The sequence below is a fragment of the Drosophila eugracilis genome, unplaced genomic scaffold (assembly GCF_018153835.1).
Source record: "Drosophila eugracilis isolate 14026-0451.02 unplaced genomic scaffold, ASM1815383v1 contig_2154, whole genome shotgun sequence".
Classification (NCBI taxonomy): domain Eukaryota; kingdom Metazoa; phylum Arthropoda; class Insecta; order Diptera; family Drosophilidae; genus Drosophila; species Drosophila eugracilis.
In genome coordinates, this window is record NW_024573038.1 from 12,356,913 (window position 1) to 12,379,016 (window position 22,104).

At 38.7% G+C, this 22,104-nt stretch overlaps 2 protein-coding genes across 2 annotated transcripts in view; one reads left to right on the forward strand and one right to left on the reverse strand.

The window, feature by feature from the left end:
- LOC108105959 (Ig-like and fibronectin type-III domain-containing protein 2) overlaps positions 1–2,356 on the forward strand; it is a 78,038-nt gene extending 75,682 nt beyond the window's left edge. Inside the window, exons 16-18 of the mRNA XM_017212759.2 lie at positions 109–425; positions 519–763; positions 1,380–2,356. Coding sequence (XP_017068248.1) covers positions 109–425; positions 519–763; positions 1,380–1,775 — 958 coding nt within the window. The 3' untranslated portion in view covers positions 1,776–2,356. The remainder of the gene's footprint in view (positions 1–108; positions 426–518; positions 764–1,379) is intronic.
- Positions 2,357–16,626: 14,270 nt separating this feature from the next.
- Positions 16,627–18,745, reverse strand: LOC108105930. Its single transcript, XM_017212710.2, has 2 exons — positions 17,713–18,745; positions 16,627–17,552 (listed from the first exon to the last, which is right to left on the reverse strand). The coding sequence occupies exons 1-2, from the start codon at positions 17,922–17,924 to the stop codon at positions 17,372–17,374; spliced, it is 393 nt and encodes a 130-aa protein (XP_017068199.1). The 5' UTR covers positions 17,925–18,745; the 3' UTR covers positions 16,627–17,371.
- Between the last annotated feature and the right edge of the window lie 3,359 nt (positions 18,746–22,104).

The following is a 22,104-nucleotide window of genomic DNA, read 5'->3' on the forward strand; positions in this document are numbered from 1 at the left end:
GTGCCGCATTAAATTTATTAAAATTCCAGACAAGTTGTGCGCCTGCAACAATATTACCAAGCACTCATAATGCGGCGCCGTCGCTCTATGAAAACTATTTCATTACAGATGGGATGCGCCGACAAAGAATCCAAATGCCGTTGACGGCTATAGAATATTTTACCACGAGGCCGCCGTTCTGCCGCCGACATTGAGTTCGGGCACTGGTACCCCATCCTCGGAACAAAGTTCCTCGATGGATAACCATGGCATGGATAACCTGGCCGCCATGAATAATGCAACAAGTATGGGTGGCAGCGGCAGCAACAATGCGATGGCTGCTCTCGAGATACGACGCATCGACGTAAAGGACACAACAATAAGCATTAATGGCCTCAAGAAGGATGTGCTCTACGAGTTGGTGGTTAAGGCTGGCAATAGCTACGGTAAGATTACACGAAAGGCTCGTGGAGTGGCATGAAGGAGTAGAAGATGGAAGGATTCTTGGTTGGATTTTAATTTGCCGACTTGTCTTGCAGGTGCCAGCGTGCTCACAGATCCGATTAGGTTCACTCTCGGCGAGCACCATGTGACTTCGGCCACTAGCAGCTACTCCAGTGCCGTGGGTACCATCAGCGGCATTGTGGCCAGTATTTTGGCCATTCTCCTGGCGGCGGCGGCCATTGTGTTCTATCGCCGACAGCGTTCCAGCTATGGAAAGTCCGCCAACGGCAATGTGGCGTTCGAGAATCCCACATACACCCGGGGCCTCGAACAGGTGCAGGTGTGTACAACGATCGATTGCCAATTTTTTTCCATCATTCTGTTTTATTAGAAGGGTAGCTTTAGGGTATATAAGATATTGGCCTGGCCTGGTTTAGTTTGGGAGAGGAAGAAAGTATAAAAAGTCTAAAATTGAAGATGTCTATTTGACTTGATCTTTTGTGTTAAAGGAAGAAACAGTTTTAAATTGTTAAATATTAAAAGATATTAGCCAATTGATACTTATTTTAATTTAAAATTGAATATAAACAGATTAAAGAGGGAATTCTATTCTCTCTTTGCAAGCTTTAATCGCCAACACCGAAAAGTATGCTACGTTTTTAATATTTTTATACCACAAAATCAATACTGAATATTACATAGTCGGCTCTGTCGACTATTTTCACCCCACCTGTTTGTGCTTGTTTAGCTAGACACCGTGTTGGCCAAAGTTTGTTTAGTGATATGATAGCTGTATATTTTTGTGTATTTTTCATAGGCGTGTGTATTTACTTATTTTGTGTGTGTGTGTGTGTTTTTTGGATGTTATAACTGTCAATGTCTTTTTTCTACCTCTTTCCCCCGTATTCAACCGACACATCGACACCACCAACATAAACGTATATGAACGGCCATAGCTACCCACTGTCACATCGGCCATCACAACGCAAAATGGCAACCACCATGGGATGAACAGCAGCAGCGGCGGCAACAGCAACAGCAACAGCGGCAACAGTCACAGTCATGGTCGTAATGGCATTGCCGCCACAATGACGACATCCACAACGACAACGGCGCCGACGGCAGCGGCAGCGGCATCGGCCACCTCGGCAGGTGTCACATTCACGGGGAACAAGCAACATCAGCAACAGCAGCAACAGCAACAGCAACAGCAACACAAGAGTGCGGCAGATGCGGCGCATCACTTTCATAACCCGCTCAGCAATACGCAGTGCAATGAAGTAAATCCCACAATTTATGAAGAGCTCAAACTTGGCCAAGAAGGTGCTGGATTTAAGAAACTTGTGCCATAAACGTAGCACAATAACAATAACAACCACAGAGACAGACAAGAACAACAACATGAACGAAAACAAACCAAGTATAGCTAGCGAACTTATATATATATATATATATATATATATATATACTATATATATATAGAAATATATACGCTAAATGTAGACATAGGCCGTGTAAACAGCGCGAAGCGCAACCTCAAACAACTACACTTACACAAACAAAAGCAAAAGCACAAACACAGACACAGACACAGACACTGACAAAAACAAGCACACAAACACATATACACACACACACTCACACACATGTAGACAGTGTGTACTGTGACATCTTTACAGAATGCATTGCGAGAAAAAAACGTTGGGTAACATAAATTTTTGCTTGCAAAAATCTTTTGGGTAGCGTGTAATAAGTAATAAATTTTTAGTATGTAACTGTGATTCAACCAGATTAAAACAAAACAAAAAAAGACAAAAACAAAAACAAAAACATAACAAAACAAAAACGATGTAAAATAATTAACTAATTGGTAATGAAAGTAAGCAAAACTGATTGAGAAAAAAAAAGAATACCAATGATTAGTAAAAATCTATATATGCTAAATGTGTTCTCATTTTGGGTTTCGTTTTGGGGCTAAAACGCTTGAAATGGTCTAGAAGTTGATATATTTTGTAGTCCCTTAATTCCTTTATTAACTTGAATTATTTTTTGAATCTTCTTATCTTTATAAAGCTACTTTCCTTTTACTATTTCTTTGGCTTTCCCGAAGTGTATGTAAACAACGGTAGAGTACAATATTAAAAGATGCCTCCATTCTCCAAGAACCTCAACCTTCGTCTCTGCTGCTCATCCTCTGCCTCTGCTCCACCACCTCGCGCATCATCCTCGTGTTTACGCCTTTCTCAGTGCTTCTCATTTTGTTGAGGACGAAGATGGAAGCGTTCGTTCGTTTCGCCTCATGCCATGTCACATGTTTGCTCGTGTAATGTTGCATACGTTATGGCGACTAGTACACATACACTTGTACCTCTTCAAACACATACACTGGCATTATTAGCAAAAGGACGCATCCGCATCCGCATCCACATTTCACATTCGCATCCGTATCCGCATCCGATGGAGGAGAAAAAAGCCAGCCAGCGATATGCGCACAAAGTTTAACTTTCATATGTAAATTCCTTTTTATTACGAGTACAATATCCGAAAGAGAGATATCTACAGATGGTGGAGGGGTGCCTCCTCCTGATGGAGGAGTTTTGCTGCCGCTCAACATGATACACTCATAATCCGTTATGATCTGATACTGATACGGATGATGCCATCATAGTGACAGCCTGTGCCACCAGAGATTATTATAATTTAGTTACCAGAACGCGGCCCCGGCCGACGACACTTGTGCGCCCATTCTTTATGCAAAATAAGCAACGACGAAGGCGGAAAGTGAAATCTGGCAGATTTTTCGTATGATTGGAGCAAAGCGTGTAAACAGCGATAGAGTAAACTTCATAAATGTCAAACAACGGAAGGCTTAAAATGCTTGGGCATTATGGCATATAAGCGTCAACCCATCTGTTCATTTCTTTTTCTTTTTCTTTTTTGCACAGCGAAAAAAAGCCTTCTTTTTATCAGGATAGTCTTGTAAACTTTGGTTTATCTGCGTTTAATACTGAATTTCAGTAGAATATGATTTTATAAGGGGAATCTGTGAAACCAAAAGTAAAAACTTAAAATAGAAAACAAATTTCCTTAAGTTAAAGTTCTTAACATTATATTTCTAAAACATTATCTAGTCAAGGATTTATTCCAACTTTAACTTATGCAAATTTCTATAATATTTTGTTCTCTGCATGGACATCCTTCGCCTTTCAAATTCCACTTTAATAAGTAAGCAGGAGCCGAGAGTTCAGTCGAGCTCATCAAAATGTTGCAGGAGGTCTTGAGCAACTTCCGTTTTTTGATCTGCTGATGGTTTGCTGAAAACGCTGGCAGAGTGCAATGGCTCTGAATAAACGCCGCTTGAATTATGCAACACGTTTAAGTGCCTGCATTCTTTGTGCCGAAATACACACACACACAGACACACACGTGTACGTGTACCATACCGCCCCCCTCCCCCTGAATCTTTTGTGCATTTTTGTTTACCCAACTGCAGAAGGTTCTTTGGTTGGCTACCTGGCTGGCTGCTATAGATGCTGATAAAACTGTTGACAGTCGCCAGATAAAACTGGAAATTTACAAGTAAATGATATTGTCTGGCAACCAGCTGCCCACTTTGTGGCTGATTGCACTTTACCTCTGCCGTGGAGTGTCCTTGTCTAAGGGGAACACCTGCTTACCAGCTTCGTCCTGCGATGTCTATAATGAGTTTTTCGCTGCAACTTTACTGTTATGCATAAATTATAGAAATTTGTATTGATGAATATAGTTCCTGGAAGGAAAGTTGCATTGTGTTGTCAAAGGAAAGTTATGAAGAGTAAAGAAAAGGGGAATGATTTAGGTAAGGTGGAGAGAGTTTTTGAAAAGAATTTTTAGGAATTGCTTTAAGATTGAAGCTCTACCCACTCTGACTTAGATTTTTCTTAGCTAATCAGAACATATTTCTAAACCCACAATGTAAATCTCTTAGGGAACAGAAAGCTAACTAAATCTAAACCAAAAAACCTCTTAAAATATTAAACTTGAAAACTAAATGGAGTATATTCGTTTATTATTTTCATATACGTAAATCGCATCAATGGTTTATTCCCAGTTACTTGACATGCTCTCAGAATATTGGTTGTCAGGCAATAACTTCAAACAGATATGACATAATAGATTTAGATAGAAAAGCTATTTTAAAAATTTAGATCCATTCGAGAATCACAAATGAAATGAAAGCAATGCCGATGGATGGGGACATAAAAGCCAATTTCACAGTATGCCAAGTGATTTATTGAGACAGAGAGCTCACCTCCTCGTTGGTCTCTCTATGCGAGACCAGACCCATACCCTCCTCCCTTTAGGATTCCCTTATGCTATGTAGAGCGGCAGCTTTTATTTATCGCTAAACTAATAAATCTTGGCATAAAAATGGAAAATATTGTATACGCCATGTTGTGCCGAGTCCTATGAATCGACGGCTAGGCAAACACAAAAAAAAAATAGAGGTTATAGCACAAAAACTCATAAGTGGCAGCGGTTTAAGCAATGACCACAAAAAACTTATACCCCATATAAATTTCATATTAAATAATGGTTTAATGATTTTATTTGTTTATTTGTTTCCGGCGAACCAAACAATTAACTCTAACGAACTGTAAACTTCACAAAATAAACGCAAACGAAAACAATAATGATCATAAAAAACTCACAGACACGCTGCGTGTCAAAGTACAATGGGTGAGTAGTGGGCCGGCGATATTAATTTTTTAATGTCCTTGTCCTACAAAATTTTATTGGCTATTGCTTCCTTGTTTTTTTTTTTTTTTTTTTTTGGGTTCCTTTATTTCTTGCTCGTTTTCTTTATGATTATTACTTGATGTTTGCCCGGTTGGAATTATTTTTTTATGAATTTTTACAGCTTCCGCGGTAAATCACAAATCTGTTTTCTTACACTTATAAATTTTTTTCGTTGTTTTTTTGCTGCCTACTTTTTGGGGTCGTCGTGCGTGGCTTAGGCCTTCGAGTTTTAATTGCCAAAGCGTGGACAGGCAGGTTGTCGCCTTGGTCCTGACACAGGATTTATGGGAAAATCACCGACAAGAGCAGCACAAAATTTGGGTTTAATGGCATTGCGTGAGTTAAGCGCATTAGGGAAGAAATGCAGAACAAAACAGAACAGAAAAAACAAAACTAAAGAGCAGATCGCACACGTAAGTACTGCTCTAAAATAATACTTATATTTATGTCTGCCTGTTTGTTTGGCACTTTTTTTACACACACACATACACCCACTATGGTACTTGTAATAACAATTAACAATTAACTTTTTATGGGGCCATGCATGTTGTTGGACATATATAATAAATGTTTGTTAATGCCACCTATCGATTCTGTTATAGTTTTTTTCCCCGTGCTAATTATATAATTTACAGACACATATGGCACCCGTTAATATTGTTGTAAATATGAGGGGCATTAATGTAAATAAATGTGGTTGGCCACCCACTGACTTAAATCAGTCGTAAGGCATAAGTATTAATGCATGAATCGATGAGTCTGATGAGTGTGCGTGCGGTAAGTATACAATACATTCCTGTTGATTTTATTGCCAGCTCTTCAATAATTCCCACTCTCTTATGTGTGAGCCAGAGAGAGAGAGAGAGTGTGGTTGGCTCGAGGGATGCTTCACTTGACCGGCGTTATGTTAATTGAGCCTGATTGACCCGTGCGAGTGTCTTATGGCATCGTTAATCCGAAATGTTTCGTTATGAAAGCGGAGAACTGCTGAGAATTCATTCTGGGATAACAATAGCTTTTAGATTGCTTTCGAAGGTTATTTGAGTTTCATTAAAGATATCTTTAAGTTTGTGTATTTCTATTATTTAAGATTTAAAATGATCTTAAATCTTAACCTTAACCTATAGATAGGCTTTAAATACCATAAACTTTCTCCTACATTTCACCCTTGTATGCTGACCATACAGCATTATTGCATATCACATCATTTTCTTGCCATTTGTTTAAGCATTTCATAATTAAACCAAACAGTAGGAAAATTTCTAGAAAATTCCGTAAGCAATTAAGAGCTGGCAAAGAAATTCCTTAATTTAATGAAGACATTCTGGCTAACCATCAGAACAAAAACAGATGGCCGTAGAAACCAGGAGACCATTTAAGCTCAACCACCTAATGAAAGACATCTGGCTGGTGACCACAAATGGCCAGGCATCCGAGATGCATTAACCAAAGATGATGCCAAGGCATTTCCAAGTGAACGCCACGCGGCGTATGCGTAATGTTACACTCAACAGTCGGCAGAGAACATCTGCCTTTTACCCTTTTGGCAGTACGATGTGTCAAAAGACAGAACAAGAACCGCAGGTGCGGTATTCCCTGCTCTCTGGCTTTTGTATGTTTGTGTATGTGTTTGTGCATGTTTTTTGGGAGGGGAGGCGAGGGTGGTGTAGCTGTCGGTGGGCGGCTCAAGTGCTTTTGCATACTGTAACTGTACAAGTAACAACATGCACACGGGGGCCAAACATTTTTGTAAACACAGTTTACAGTGCGGTTAACAAATATTCATGGCGCACACGGCGTATGAGTGTTGCCCTCGTGGCACTTGATAAAACGCGAACACTTTGGTCCACGGGGAGGCGGCTCGCGTTGGCAAACAGCAAAAAGCCAACAGAGAATTGGAGGGCATCAGATGGGGAATGTGACCGGGTGATGAGACAAACAAAACATAAAAGGAAAGCCTCAAAATACTTTATTATACTTTCTAATTTTCCTTTTTATCGTTGCTAGCTTGCATCTTTCTGTGGCATTTATGGGTATTAGTGGTAGGAAGTTTGCAAAAAATCGTTTTATCGTTCGGTTTTTGATAGTGCAAGGGTGGCAGTATTATTTTATAGATTTAAAAGATAGCTGTGTTTCATAAAAAAATTATTAAAAATATTTTAGGAACCTAAATCAAAGAAAAAAAGATTTCTTAGCTCCTAGAAACTTTGCACTCAGAGTAGAAGCTTGAACAAGTTAGGCAACTATTATTATTCAACTTTTTAGTGTCAGTTAAAAGCAGAATTCATTATTACAGCTATTAATCAAACAAGAACCAACCAAACAAAAGAGATAATACTGCGAATATACCTTTTGCCTTGACCGAAAATCCCAGTAGGAACCCAAAAGCCAGGCCCTTCACAATGCCAACCGAAATTAATTGCACAAGTGTGAATGTTGTGAAATTACGGAGAAATGTTAAACTTGCTTAAGCCGGGTAATGAGATATCATTCCGATGTCATGGACAGGACTCTTTCTGGCCGGATATAAGCCGCCAAACAGAAAGGATAGGGGGGCCAGGGGTTGGAATGCTTAAGCACGAGTGGAGGGAGCTTAACGCATTTTTACAACGCACACACATATACATTCAAACCCAAACTCACAAACACACACACACACACACACACTTTCACACACATACACTGACAACGAAGGCCAGGACATTCAGGCAGACAGTGAAAAATATGACACCCTATTTCCGTTTCCCGTACGCTGACAATAATGGCAGACAATATGGCGCAGCTTACGCTCAAAAGTGATTGCCACACCAGCCGACAGCTAACCAAAGTTTCGTTGAATGTAAAAACAAAAAAGCCGCTCTCACACACACACACACACATACACACATACATATACAGCGGCAGAAAAGCTGGCAAAAGATTATATGTCTGGGATTTTTGGGGTAATTTAAGCGGCTTTTTGCCAGGAACCAAAAAGAAAATCCCGAAAAAAATTATGTGTGTATATATGTAAAGGCGCTGCCTAACCCTGTGCAAGTTTTAAATTAATTTTCATTAAATGTGGCGCACACGAAATTGTTTTAAAGTGATTATGGCCGTGGAAAATTATGCTCCTAATAGAGGAGCAAACGGGGATGAAAATGGGTGTGCCGCCTAAAAGCAGGCCACGGCTGTTGACAATGATGGCGCATTTAACGGTATTAGACAGGATGTCGCTCTGTGTGTGTGAGTGTGAGTAACGTGGAAACTGTGGAAAACTGAGAGAGAGAGATAGAAGATAGTGTTCCCCATGGTTTTACCCAATCAATATGCATTGCATTATTGTCATCCCTTTTTTTTAATAAATATCTTTTTAATTATGCATAAATTATAATTAACTACTCGTAGCTGGCAGATCGGCGGCAGTCGGAATCGCAGTCACTGCATAATAAATGCCTGGCGAACATAATTAGTGTTAATTATTGAATTAATGCACTCGCCATTGTAATTTCATATCCATGAGATGCACTCGCCCAACCCGCTCTTTATCTCTGTTTTGTCGGCATATTTCAGTTTACTTTTTTAAATTGCCCGTTATTAAATATATGCCTACATACATATAATGCATATTTTTTTTCGCTGTGAATATGTTTTAATTATGCCTTTAAGTGATTTACATTGATATTTTGCGTCGAAGTGCAATTCGTGAGTGTACGTTAAAAAATATCAAAGACTAATGAGCAGCACTTCAGGCTGAATGGGAATGCGCTAAATGAATTGATTATTCACGTAAGTACTTTATATACATTAATTGGGAAAAGCTTGTGAAAATGGAAATAAGAGGATGTAAATATGAGAATTGGGAAATACATGGCTCGCCTTCTGTTTATTTGAATTTAAGCTAAGCTTATCGGTAATCATCTAATATAATGTTGTTTGTTCTATATGGTTTATGCAGTCATTAAAATGTCTGGCATTTGATAAAGGAAGAGGTGGGAAATCCTTAAAATTAATTTGATTAAAAACATACTTAGTGTTGATTTACGTTTTCCAGTTTGAGTTATATTATCAACTAATTATCACTTCCAAAAAGATTAAATTTATGACTTCAAAATGTGCTAGAAACCCTAATTAAAGTTTCCAACTAACTTCATTGATAGTTAACACTAAGAGTTCCTAAAGATAATCCCTCACAAACCTATTACCTGTTAATCTGTTAAGATATCGATTTAAGCAACAACAATGCCCAACAAAGACTTTACAATTTCCTTCGATTATCCAGCCAGAAATGTCAATTCCAATTTTATTTCATTCGAAATTACCTGGAGAAGAAATATAATAACCCCAAACCATTAGAAGACAAACAAGTTCCCAAGAACCGCAATTGCCTCTGTCTGGGGGCGTGTTTGTGTTGGCTGTTGGCTGTTGGCTGACGCTGTCGCCCTCACATACCCGGGCAACCTTTCAACTTTATTTATTAAAAGTGCTTATTACTTTAACACTTGAGCGCGATTTAACACGATTTGCTCAAGTATTTTCGTACGACAACGAGGACACATACCGTCGTTCTCGTTCGCCAAAGAGCCAAGCGAGTGTCAAGGTATGTCTCTGTCTGGGCCAAATGTCTGTCTGTCTCTCTGTCTGACTGTCTGTGCTCGAGTGTCCGTGTGGCGGGACCTACGTCCTCATCTGCCATCCTTCATCCTCCAACCTCCTCAACCAGGATCCTTGAGTATTTAGCTTACCTACCGAACACCAAAAAGCAGTTTCATCTTTTTCATGTGCAGTGAGCAGCTCTGCCAAGTAAGAAGCTTCATCATTTTTACTCTTTTTTCCCACTTGGACACTGAGAAAAATATATTTATATAAATTTTAAAACATTAACTTATTTTAAATTTCTGAATATAAACAACAAATAAATCAATTTTAAGGGATATATTTCTTAAGCCTGACTTATAAAAAATAAAGGATCTTAAAGGACCCAATTAAATCAAAAATTAATCTCCGTGCATCGACAGTTGTCCTTGGATGTTGGCTTGGTCTGTATGAGGTTGGTCCTTGCTTGCTCTTCAACGCCTGACTGTTGGCTGTAGATCGACTTGACTGCCTTTAGCTTCAGCTCCCGCCCCCTTTTCCACTGGCACGCCCCCTTTGCCGGCCTGCTATCATTGCCAGCATTTTGCAGGGGTTTGCCAGGGGTTTTTCCAGGGGTTCTTGGGGCCTGCCCCTAATATTGCCCTTGACTGTTGTCAACATGTTCAGCGTATTTGTTGTTCGAGTTGTTAGTTGTTGTTATCGTTGTCGTTGTTTTGGTAGCTCTTGTTGTTGCTGTTGACTTTAAGTGTGTTGATTTCATACAATTAACTTTTTGTCTGTTTGTTTTGTGCGACTTCTGCTGGCGTTCGCTCTAATTTCCTGCTCAGTTTTCAGGGGGGAAGAATGTCAGGAAAGTCACTGACATCGTTTGACAGCCGCCACGTGAGCTTTAACAAGCTGGGGCAAAAACGCCCGAACTGAATCCAACCGCAACGTGGCGTATACGCAACGTGAATTGTATTTTTCTTCATTTTTTTTTTATTCTTTTTTCTGTATTTTTGTGGCATTGCAACCAAAGCAAACTGGAAAATTTAATATTTATTTTTATGTTTTTGATTTAATTTTCCTCTTTTTCAACTTCACGGACATATATGAGAGTGTGTGCGTGTGTCCTTTGGCCACAGTCATGAGGTTATGCGTTGTTGCTGCTTTGGGGATTTATGAAAAATTTAGTTTTCCTTGTTATTTTTACAGCTCTGAGGTGATTTTTATTTTTATTCACATCGCGGGTAGCGCGTTAAGTTCCCTTTTTATATTTTTTTATTACATCTTTCTCTTTCACTTTTTACGATACTGTATATGTATGTGCGTGTGTGTGTGTGTGTTTGAGAATGTGTACCAGCAGCGAGTGACTGTGTGAAATGTCATTTGTTTTAATTTGCCAGACGTACGTGAAGCGGATTATTTTAATTTATTTTTCACCTATACACGTACTCACCTCTGATTCATCCTTCAAACGCATTAAATTGTCGACACTGCAAAATCTCCACTTCAAGGTTATATTAAAATTAGCATTTTGACCAGGGCCACAAATCTTTTTCTTAATTTATAGCATTTCCTTTATACATACTCTTGTATATATATATTTTAGGCCATAAAAAGCAGATATATAAACTTTGCCGCTTTGTGATTAATGCGTCATAATTAGAATAGCTGCCTGGGTACGTATGTACATGCATAATTCCACGTGGCAACCCTATAAATCATGACCAGGTGGGAGAGTGTGTCGTAATCTAGCCACCAAATTCGTTGTCTGTCTGTCAGAGACACTTAACTTTCGTGTTGGCAGGTTCATCGCCAAAGTGTCAGCATACAGAGATATTCATCCATACCCCGTAACCATACTTGCCAGCCATACCCTCTCAGCCAAAATAAATGCGTTATGCGTGCGCTTAAGTGCTCATTAATTTGGAATGTCAAACTATGTTGACTAACGCAAAACGCTCCACGTTTAATCGCTTTGAAGAGGACCTCGTTGCGGTCTTGATGAGTTCCTGGCATGCTCTATTCGCCATCCGCATCCCTGTCAAATTGATTTAGAAGAGCCTCATAAAAGCAGCCCGGTCAACATTTAGGCCCACAGACATACACACACATACACACACATAGCCATACTCGAAAATTGGGCCAGACATCAGGTGGAAGTTTTCACGTAGCAAGGCATTTTCAATTGAGATATTTGCAAATGCTGCTGCTGCTGCTTAAGAGCAGAGAAAAAAAAAACAGTTAACCATTTAAAAATATTTTTTTTTTATTAGGAAAAGGAGAAGAGGTTCTTACGTTCTAAGTTTCATAACCTTCAACATTACTTCATTATACTTTATAAATAATTCGTATTTTCTATATGTATTCTGAACTTTATATTTTAAAATTGGTTATCTAACTCTATTTTCTTCATTTTAATTTCTTAATTTCTTATTTTCATACAAATTATTATTGATATTATTGCTTTTAGGCAAATTTATATTGGAAAGAAAACTCTCAATAAAAGTTTTCCATTACCAAATTAAATTAAGACCATAATATTGTTTAAAAATAATTTTATGGTTAATATAATATCCTTCCAAAAACATACAAAATCCCTAGACAACGAAATACCAAGAACGAAGAGATATTGATAAAAGCTATCGACGAATGGCCATCTGACGGAAGAAGAAAAAAGGCGATGGAGAAGATCAGAGTAACGACGACGACCATCTGGCGAAAGAAGTAAAAGGGCGATGAAGGCGATTAAAGCGACGATGAGTTGCCATCCAGCGAAAGAAGTTAAAAGAAGACGGAGAAGATCAAAGCGACGATGAGTGACTATCTGGCGAAAGAAGTAGAAACGACGGACACGATTAAGCAAAAACGAAAAGTTTAGCGAGAGAAGTAGAAAACGACGAGAGAAGCAACTAGGACACGGGAAACGGGGGAGAGAAGATCTGGCGAAGAGAAGACGTGCTCAAGCGAAGCAAAAACGACGTGACAACGATCGGATAAAATTCAGTTTGAACAATGTGTTAAATAATGTTATATAAATCAAAACGTAAATAAAAACCCAAAATACTGTTAATTGAATAACGTAATAATATAAACGTAAGTGTAAATAATATTTAAAACCGCTCATATTTATGTATATCATATGTATGTATGTACGAGGTGTGTTCAAAAAGTAAGGTGACTTTTCAAATTTCGCGGGCAACATATTTTCGATTATCGATTTTTTTGTTTTGTTATATTGGTACACTCTTCCCTAACATCTGTACCAAGTTTCAATGGAACATCCTCTTTTGTTTGGTTGTGAGAGGCGTAAAGTTACAAGTTATTTTGCGAGCTCGGCGATTTTTTGCTATCGAAAAATATGGATCAAAGGATTTGCATCAAATTTTGTGTAAAAAATAAAATTAAGTGCTCTGAAACACTTGAAATGTTGACAGTGGCATACGGTGAAACTGTTCTGAGTAAAAAAAATGTGTACAAGTGGTACAAACTCTTCCAAGATGGCCGGGAAGATGCCAATGACCAGCCTCGCTCTGGACGCCCAAGCACGTCAACAACTGATGACAACGTTCAAGCAGTGACGAAAATTGTTTTGGAAAATCGTCGAATCACTATCAGAGAAGTTGCTGAAGATGTTGGTATATCGCTTGGCTCGTGCCATGAAATTTTTTCAAACGTTTTGGGTATGAGTCGTGTGTCAGCGAAGTTTGTTCCGAAATTGCTGAATTTTGACCAAAAGAACCGTCGCATGAGCATCGCTCAAGAGCTGTTGAATGACGTCAACGACGACCCAGATTTACTCAAAAGGGTCATAACTGGTGACGAATCATGGGTATATGGTTATGATATCGAAACCAAAGCCCAATCGTCCCAATGGAAGAGCCCAGGCGAGCAAAGACCGAAAAAGCACGCCAAGTTCGATCAAATGTCAAAGTTTTGATCACTGTTTTCTTCGATTACCATGGCGTGGTGCATCAGGAGTTCTTACCATATGGTCGTACGGTCAATAAACAGTATTATCTGGAAGTTATGCGCCGTTTGCGAGAAGCAATACGAAAGAAACGTCCAGAATTGTGGAAAAACAATTCATGGCTTTTGCATCACGATAATGCCCCTGCTCACTCATCTTTGCTTGTGAGAGATTTTTGGCCAAAAACAACACCACAATAATGCCTCAGCCACCATATTCACCGAATTTGGCCCCATGTGACTTTTTCTTGTTCCCAAAACTGAAGAGACCTATGAAAGGACGGAGATTTGCAACGATTGAAGAGATAAAGACTGCATCGCTGCAAGAGCTCAAGGCTATACCGAAAAGTGCTTATGGGAAGTGCTTTGAGGATTGGAAAAACCGTTGGCATAAGTGTATTGTATCTGAGGGGGATTACTTTGAAGGGGACAACATAAATATTGATAAATAAATTAATAGTTTTTCTTGAAAATACAAAGTCACCTTACTTTTTGAACACACCTCGTATGTACTCAACGAGGTATAACATTCTATTCTACGATTACTTTTGGCTCTGTAATGAGGAAAATACTGATATTTTGGGCAATACATCAAAATTCGGACTTTTTAGTAAAATTTGTAATATTTTCCCCCAGTGTTATGCTTATAACTTTGTCAAATTAAGAGCCACAAACAAAAGGAATCCGTTTTTTTGCAGCTAACGACCCCAGAAAACTTTCTATCTGGGTATAAAATTGACTTTCGGAAATTAAAATTTTTCTGAATTTTCACTTTTTTGTAAGGGGTACCATCATCATTTTTTCGAAAAATTAAAAAAATATTTTTTTCTTCAGATTTGAATGGGACTTCAATATTTTGAAAATAGATTGAAAAACAAGCTCAACGACATATAACATTCCATTTTCCGACCATTATTGGCTTTGTTATAGACAAAATACTGATATTTCGAGCCTCAAATCAGGAAAAACCGGTTTTCGCATTTTTTGATCATCATAAAAATTTACGAAAAATCTCAAAAAAAAATCACTTTTTGAGTGTGGTACACAGTTCGACGGGGAATTTAAATACGAACTCAACGAGGTATAACTCTTCATGTTATGATCATGTTTGGCTCTTTAATGAGGGAAATACTGATGTTTTGAGCTGAAAATCAAAATTGTGACTTTTGAGTAAAATTTGAGATATTTTTCCCTAGTCTTATGCTTATAACTTTGTCAAATTAAGAGCCACAAACAAAAGGAATCCGTTTTTTTGCAGCTAACGACCCCAGAAAACTTTCTATCTGGGTATGAAGTTGACTTTCGAAAATTAAAATTTTTCTGAAATTTCACTTTTTTGTAAGGGGTACCATCATCATTTTTTCGAAAAATTGAAAAAATATTTTTTTCTTCATATTTAAGTGGCACTTCAATATTTTGAAAATAGATTGAAAACCAAGCACAACGAGATATAACATTCCAAATTCCGAGCATTTTTGGCTTTGTTATAGGCAAAATACTGATATTTCGAGCCTCAAATCGGGAAAAACCGGTTTTCGCATTTTTTGATCAAATATTTTCCAAATATTTTCTTCAAGTGCTTAGCATTCTGATTCCTAGCCATTGTTGCCCCGTGATCTTCTGACTGGAGTTGGCTAAAAACAAAAAAAAAGAAAAAGAATCCGTTCGGCCTAAAAGAGATGCGGGCTGACTGGCCAACTGGAGGCTGCCGACGTGCCTGCCTTGCGGTCAGTTGTTGCACGTTGCAGGGTCAGAAGTCATTCAGCCTCTATTAGGCTGCTAATTGAAATACCAGTACGAGGATTGGAGCATTAAGTCCAAGGGTTAACTGCTGGCAGAGTGCTCGAATTTCGGACTGGACGAAAGCAAATGCGAAAGATACGGAAAGTATAAACTAATTAAGAGTTGCAAGCTGGGCAAAGGTAATTGAAAGTTAATTAATTAAATAGTGCTGTGATTTGAGACTTCCCGATTGATTTGCACTTTTCAAGAATTCGTTTGATAGATTTATTTGACTGGATTTTTTTCAGTCAATATATAAGGTAAACTGTGTGCTGAATTGGTAAGTGGAATAATCATTATTTATCTAATATCTTTATCTTTTCGTGTAAATATGAAAGTTAAGTTAAAAGTGCTTAAAAGCTAAAACTTCTATACAATTTCTTTATCCTCTTTTACTTTTCAGAGATGTAAGAAGATACCTTTGACTTGTTTAACTTAATAAACCAAAAAAAAAAAGTAACTCTTTCCTCATAACTAATTTGGATCACATCTTGCCATCAGCATAATTATCTCACGTTTATGAGGAAAACCTTTGGCTTGGCTTCGCCTGTTTTATTTTTGTACGCTTCTGTTTACGTGCTATGCAGTCGAGTCGGGATTCCATCATTAGGAATTAAGCAAAAGTCAGTGGCGGAAGCCAAGTACTTGTCAAGTGATGGTGATGCCGGAGTTCTTTGCAAGGCCAAAAGTTTTTAGAGTATGCGGGTTATTTCGCAACTCTCCGACCCCGTTGACTCCATTCAACTTCGCTTGGCTCATATTTTTTTCCAGCTCATTCTTCTTCCTGCCGGTGCTGCTATTTTGCTACTGCTACTACTACTACTGCTGCTGCTACTGCTGCTGCTGCTCCTGCTGCATCCTTAAATATTTTCCCTTTAATTAAAATTTCAACAAGCCAGACTCCCCGGCGAAAAAGAGACAGGGGTCTGGGGCTAGAAAGAGAGAGGATAGCGCGCAGACATGCCCGCATAAATTAACTTTTGCGTAGGTGACTGTGCGCACGGTTTTGTATGGAGTTAACCGGGGGTCTTTGGAATACGAAATACGGAGCATGGTAAGCTGGGGCGTAAGTGCCTTATCTTAATGCCCCGCCATATCTGGGGCCTAATGCATATAATAGGCCAGGCCTGCTATTTAAAGTCTAACAACCCTTTTTATATGCAAATTGTTGCGCCACACGTACACGCCCTAACGCCCCCTCTTTGGGTTCGCTTACTCTTTTTTTTTATTTTTCTTTTTTGGCCTCAACCGGTTGACTTTCCCATCCATCCCCGGCAACTTGACATTTTTTTGCAGATACTCCACAGTTAGCCCTCGTGTACCCCTTTTTAATTTCCCTCATTTAAACATTTTGTGAAAAGTCACATATACATATACACATATATACATACATATACATGCTCATACGTTCCTCTTTTTGTTGAATGGTATGCGTGAATTACGTTTCCAACTTTTTACACGTCTCCGGGTCGCCTGGTGTGCCGGTGTGTGTGTGTGAAAAACGTTAAAATAATTTGCAATTTAAATAGTTTTAATTAACTTTCACTAATTTGCTGTCGCTCAACTTGGCCAAGTTGGCAAACTAATTTTAAAGTGATTTATTATTTAAACAGCTTGATGATTGGCATTTCCCCTCTCTTAGACGGGGAAAAAAAAAAGTCGACAAACTGCCAACGGCCTAATTAGCTAGAGGTGCAAGGGGTATTCCCCACATTTTGGTCTGTGTGGTTAGCTCTTTGACAATGTTAAATTGGTGACCTTCGACCCAGAATTGGAACTTTGTGTTTTGGCAGCAGTTTATTGGCCACAAACAATTGAACAGCTATAAAGGGGAATATCAAAATAGAACAGTTTGACGACCTTAGGTCATTATTAAGCATTCATCGTAGTTCCAAAAAAAGGTGGACAGGCAACCACCTGATCCGTAAGCAAAAGTGTGATTGTAGTTCCTGACCAGGTGAAGTCCCAATAAAAGCAGCAGCAGGATCATCAATAGAAGGACACCAGTGGCCACCTCTGAGCAGGCGAAGGTTTTGCAGAAACTAAATTTGGATTATTAGTAATTATTAGTAATGAAGATTTGAAAAACTGAATTGAATTTAATTAATATTAAAACATGTTTGGTTGTGATTACTTTTAATTTGTGTTTATTTGGTTTTTAGTTATCGTTTTATATACTTTTCTATGTATATATTTACTCACCCATATCCTTTTTTTATAGATTCAGAACTTGGTCTGCTGATGATGCGGCCAAAGCTGTGTCGATTTCTAACCTTCTCTGCCGCTTCACAAGCCTCTTGTCTCAATTTAAGACGGTACTTGGTAAAGATCTCACTCAAACTTTCCCGGGTCCGTTCAATCACCTCCTGAACAGGTGTGGCTTCCTTGGCGCAATCAGTTGGCAAGGGACTCATTTCATATCATTTGGTTATAAAAATGTATAAAACTTCTTTTAATTAATACAACTTTAAGTTGCAAATTGAATTTAATGACAGTTTTTTGACAAATAATTCATAGAAAATGAAATTAACGATAAATACTCAAGTTAAAGTTTTCCCTAAAATTAGGTAACATTTTTCTTATTAAAGTTCTTTAATGAATCTGAAGAAAAGTGCATATCTAAATAACCATTCTTGCCGCCTCCTTTAGGTCTTAAGCCATTCAACCTCTGAGCCAAATTAATAACATTATGCAAATGTGAAAACATCCCATAAATCAACGCATTGAATTTGCCATGAAATAAATGCGCGCCCAAAAGGCAAATAATGGCAGAGTCATTAGATAAATTTATTTCGAATTCCACACAAACACAGCCAAATTGAAAAAAGACACAGACAAACAAAAAAAAAAAGAAAAAACGAAAATGAAAATAAAACAGATAAGGGGGAAATCGATAACAACGGGCAAATTGAAACCGAAAATTTACAGTAATCAGCATAATATAGAAAACCGCCATTAAAATCATTATGTACCAAGTTTAATGCCTATTTATGGCTGATTTCAATTTAAGTAGAGAAAACCCCTACCACTCCACCACCCTATTCACCCACAAACAAATAGGAATATATATACAAAGCCTGAAAACCTGCTGGCGTTAATTTCCAATAAAAAGCCGCTCTGCAAAAAGTAATTAACAACAAATTACGAAACCGTAGCAAACAACAACGGGCTGAACAACCACCGCAACCAACACACTTAAAGCTAATTAAATTTTACGCTGATTCCCCCCAACAAAATGCTCCCCTCCCCCCTTATCACTACCCCGCCATACCGCGATCCATAACTGATTGTTGGCAATAACGACGACCGCAGAGAACCGAGAGCCACAACATCTGGCATCAGTAGAGCCAAAAATAATAACATATACTCACTATATATATTGATAAAATAAAAATGATCAAAAAGTTGTGGCATTCATTTAAAAGAAAGCTCGACGTCAATGAAATCAAATAAATTAAGCGCTGACCAGCAGCCAAACACAATTTGAAGCCACCTAATTGATTTGCCAATAAAGTTAAAAAAAAACGAAAGAAGGACTCGCCCCGAGGCGAGGCTCCTTCATAGCCTGTAATTTGTAACCGGCCAACTGCAAGGACCAAAGTAATTGACGCCCCGGCTAGCACACACTCACACACACACACACGCTCATAGCGGAACCCATACATATGTACATTAATTACCACAAAGTAAAGGAAACCGAAAGGTGGAAGGACCCTGGTCCAATGCCAACAGGACTATGACGACACTATGACGTCTGGCTGGCCAAAAACCAAAAACCATTTGGGCCCAACGAAGTGGAACTAATGTCCAGCCGCCAGTAGAAATGTCATTCGTGTGCAATTGTCACCGCCGCTGTAATTTCCTTTTGCAATTCTTCTCGATTAAAGACACCGCATCATCTGAGGGGAAATGGAAAGTATCTTTCCATTTAAATAGATGAACCCGAATGCCTTTTCATGATTGCTTTCAGGAATTTTTCTGAAGAATGGGAAAATGGGATCTAAAAAAAATATTTTTAAATTGTTAAAAGTTTGCTTAAGACATTCCTTGGTATTTCTGAATTAAATTAGTAGTAAGTTAAGTGAATTGCTATAAGTAAAATTAAGTATAACTCTGCTATGAATATGTAAGTGTAAATCAACAAGTTTTTAAATGTAACGGCTAGCAGTTTAATAGTCGTTAACATCTAAAAGTATCTTCTGTGTTAAAGTGGCCAATCTGGCAACGCTGTTAAAATGTTAAGTATCGATATTGATCGTAGCCAACTCAAATAATCGTATGTAAAAGCCGATTCTATGTAATACCGGGCAATTGCGAATAAAAAGTGAAAGAGGACAGTCAAGTTTTTATTATTGTTTTATAAAATCCAAGGATTTGTTTCAAGAAGTGATTTTTTTTTACCATTTACTAAGAATGAGTGATTAAAAATAATAAAATTTATTGCTAATAAATATCCTATTCTACATTCCACATCTCAATGAGTACTCCACTTGATAAGACATCAAAAAAGAACCACAAAAAAAGAGCATGCACCACTATGAGGCAACCGCCATTGGTGCATTGCCGCAATGGCCGCGAAGTTGACCATCCAGCCGTGTGAATGCGAGTGCCTCTGTGGTGGCAACCCCTCCCCAACGCGAATTGCAATCATATTAAAAGCAGTGCCCCACCAGCCCCCAGTGCAAAACATTTGATGCCAAAACAGCGCGAACATGTGGCTCATGGAATGCGGCATGTGGCGCGAACGGACGGAATGGCTGCGATCCTCCAACCTAAACTAATCATGGCTACCCATCAACTGCGCGGTGGCGAAAGCGAAAAAAAAAAGCAGCAGAACAGCCTCAGAAACCGTAACACTTTGGCCCGCCATTTGCATTTCCCCAGGAAAATTGTGGAAATGGTGGAGCATTGTGGTGGGCAGGATGGCTCAAAGCGAATGCTGCCAAATGCTAATTTCCTGGCTGAAAACTTTTTGGTCATTTGCTTTATTAACGACAAAAGATGTAGAAAAAGGCAAGGCGAGCTTTAACCCATTTGTGGTAAAATAAGTGAGTAAAAAATATTTTTAAAGAACTTTTTGGAAACATATATAAACTACACCTAATGTTAACATATTTCTTTCCCATGCGTAACTTCAACTATTTTTAAGAAAGTATTCCTTTATAGGGTTAATCGAAATGTCCAGGTTTGAATTAAATTTCTAAGATCCAGGATGTGGCTCTAAGTGCACACCCGCTTCCATTCGAGCTTTGCATAACTCATTAATGGCGAAAGTTTCTGGTGCTGACACTATCTGAGATGGAGATAAAGCCCCCGGCTGGCTGGCCACAAAAGACAGGCAGGCAGGCCATCCCGAAATTCCAAATCGGAACAGGAAAGAGTCGGAGATGTTTCGACTGGCATAAGGGTCAAGTGGGGCATTTAGCAGGCCAGGGATTGGACAATATGGACGCATAAGGCATGGCCATCATCATCAGCATCTGCATCATCATTATCCTTACGATCACATGCTGCATGTACGCAACAAAAATTAATTGTGCCCACATGCAACAGGAAACGAGACCGAAACGGATCCAAACCCTTGCCGCAAATGAGAAACTTGGACAATCGCATTCACACATACTCGGCCAGAGACAATTGAAACTTTTTGTTCGAGGACGAGGACGAGCACGAGTACGAAGTGCTAGGAATGAGAATGAGAATGAGAATGAGAATGAGAATGAGAATGGGAACGACGACGACTACAATTCTGGTCGCATTCACATTTGAGGACATGAGCTTTTCTTCTTGGCCGACCAGCTTGACATGCGTTGGCAGGACCTCCGTTCCCACTTTTCAACTTCTCTATTCTTATGTGCCAAAGCATGTGCTTGAGCACTGCAAAAATGTAGAGCACTTGAGCAATGCAATTAGTTTTCTGATAAGACCAGAAGGTTTCTGAAAGTTATAATCTAAAAAATGTACAAAGAAGTCTTCAATATATCAAAAAAATAGATAATTCATATACTAATAACATCTTTTAGCTTATAAAACAATTTTTTTAAAGTGCCTGTGCGTACACATAAGTCAGCCAAGCTGTTGGCCTGCTTGTGGTCAGTTTGCCTTCCAACCATATACCCATCCATTCATTCAGTTTGACATGGCAGCTGCCTGGTCAGCCACCCGACTCCGTCCGACTGCCCCCTTCTATATGGCACCTCCCTCAACTCGATTCCTTTCCTTGCCATTCAAAGAACTCTTGTTATGCTCGCCCTGCTTGCGGTTTTGTCCATGGCCAAATGCAACAGCGTCTATGGGAACGTGGAAGTAGATGGGTGGAAGTATGGCTGAGTGGCAAGAAAAAGACCGAGCCGCTGTCGTAGACCTTCTACACAGGGAGAAAATATTAAAGAAATTGGTCATCAATTAATGATATTTCTAAGCCCTAAAGAGTAGTCACCTTAAAAACATTCCTAAGATAACTACAAGTTTCGCGTAGATTGATTTAAGAGAGAAAAATCTGGCCCTTATAAATTCGGTTTTTATTTTTTAATGATAAAATAAATATTTTACAGCTTTGTAGTTACTTTACTGCCATATTTTTCCATCTGTATA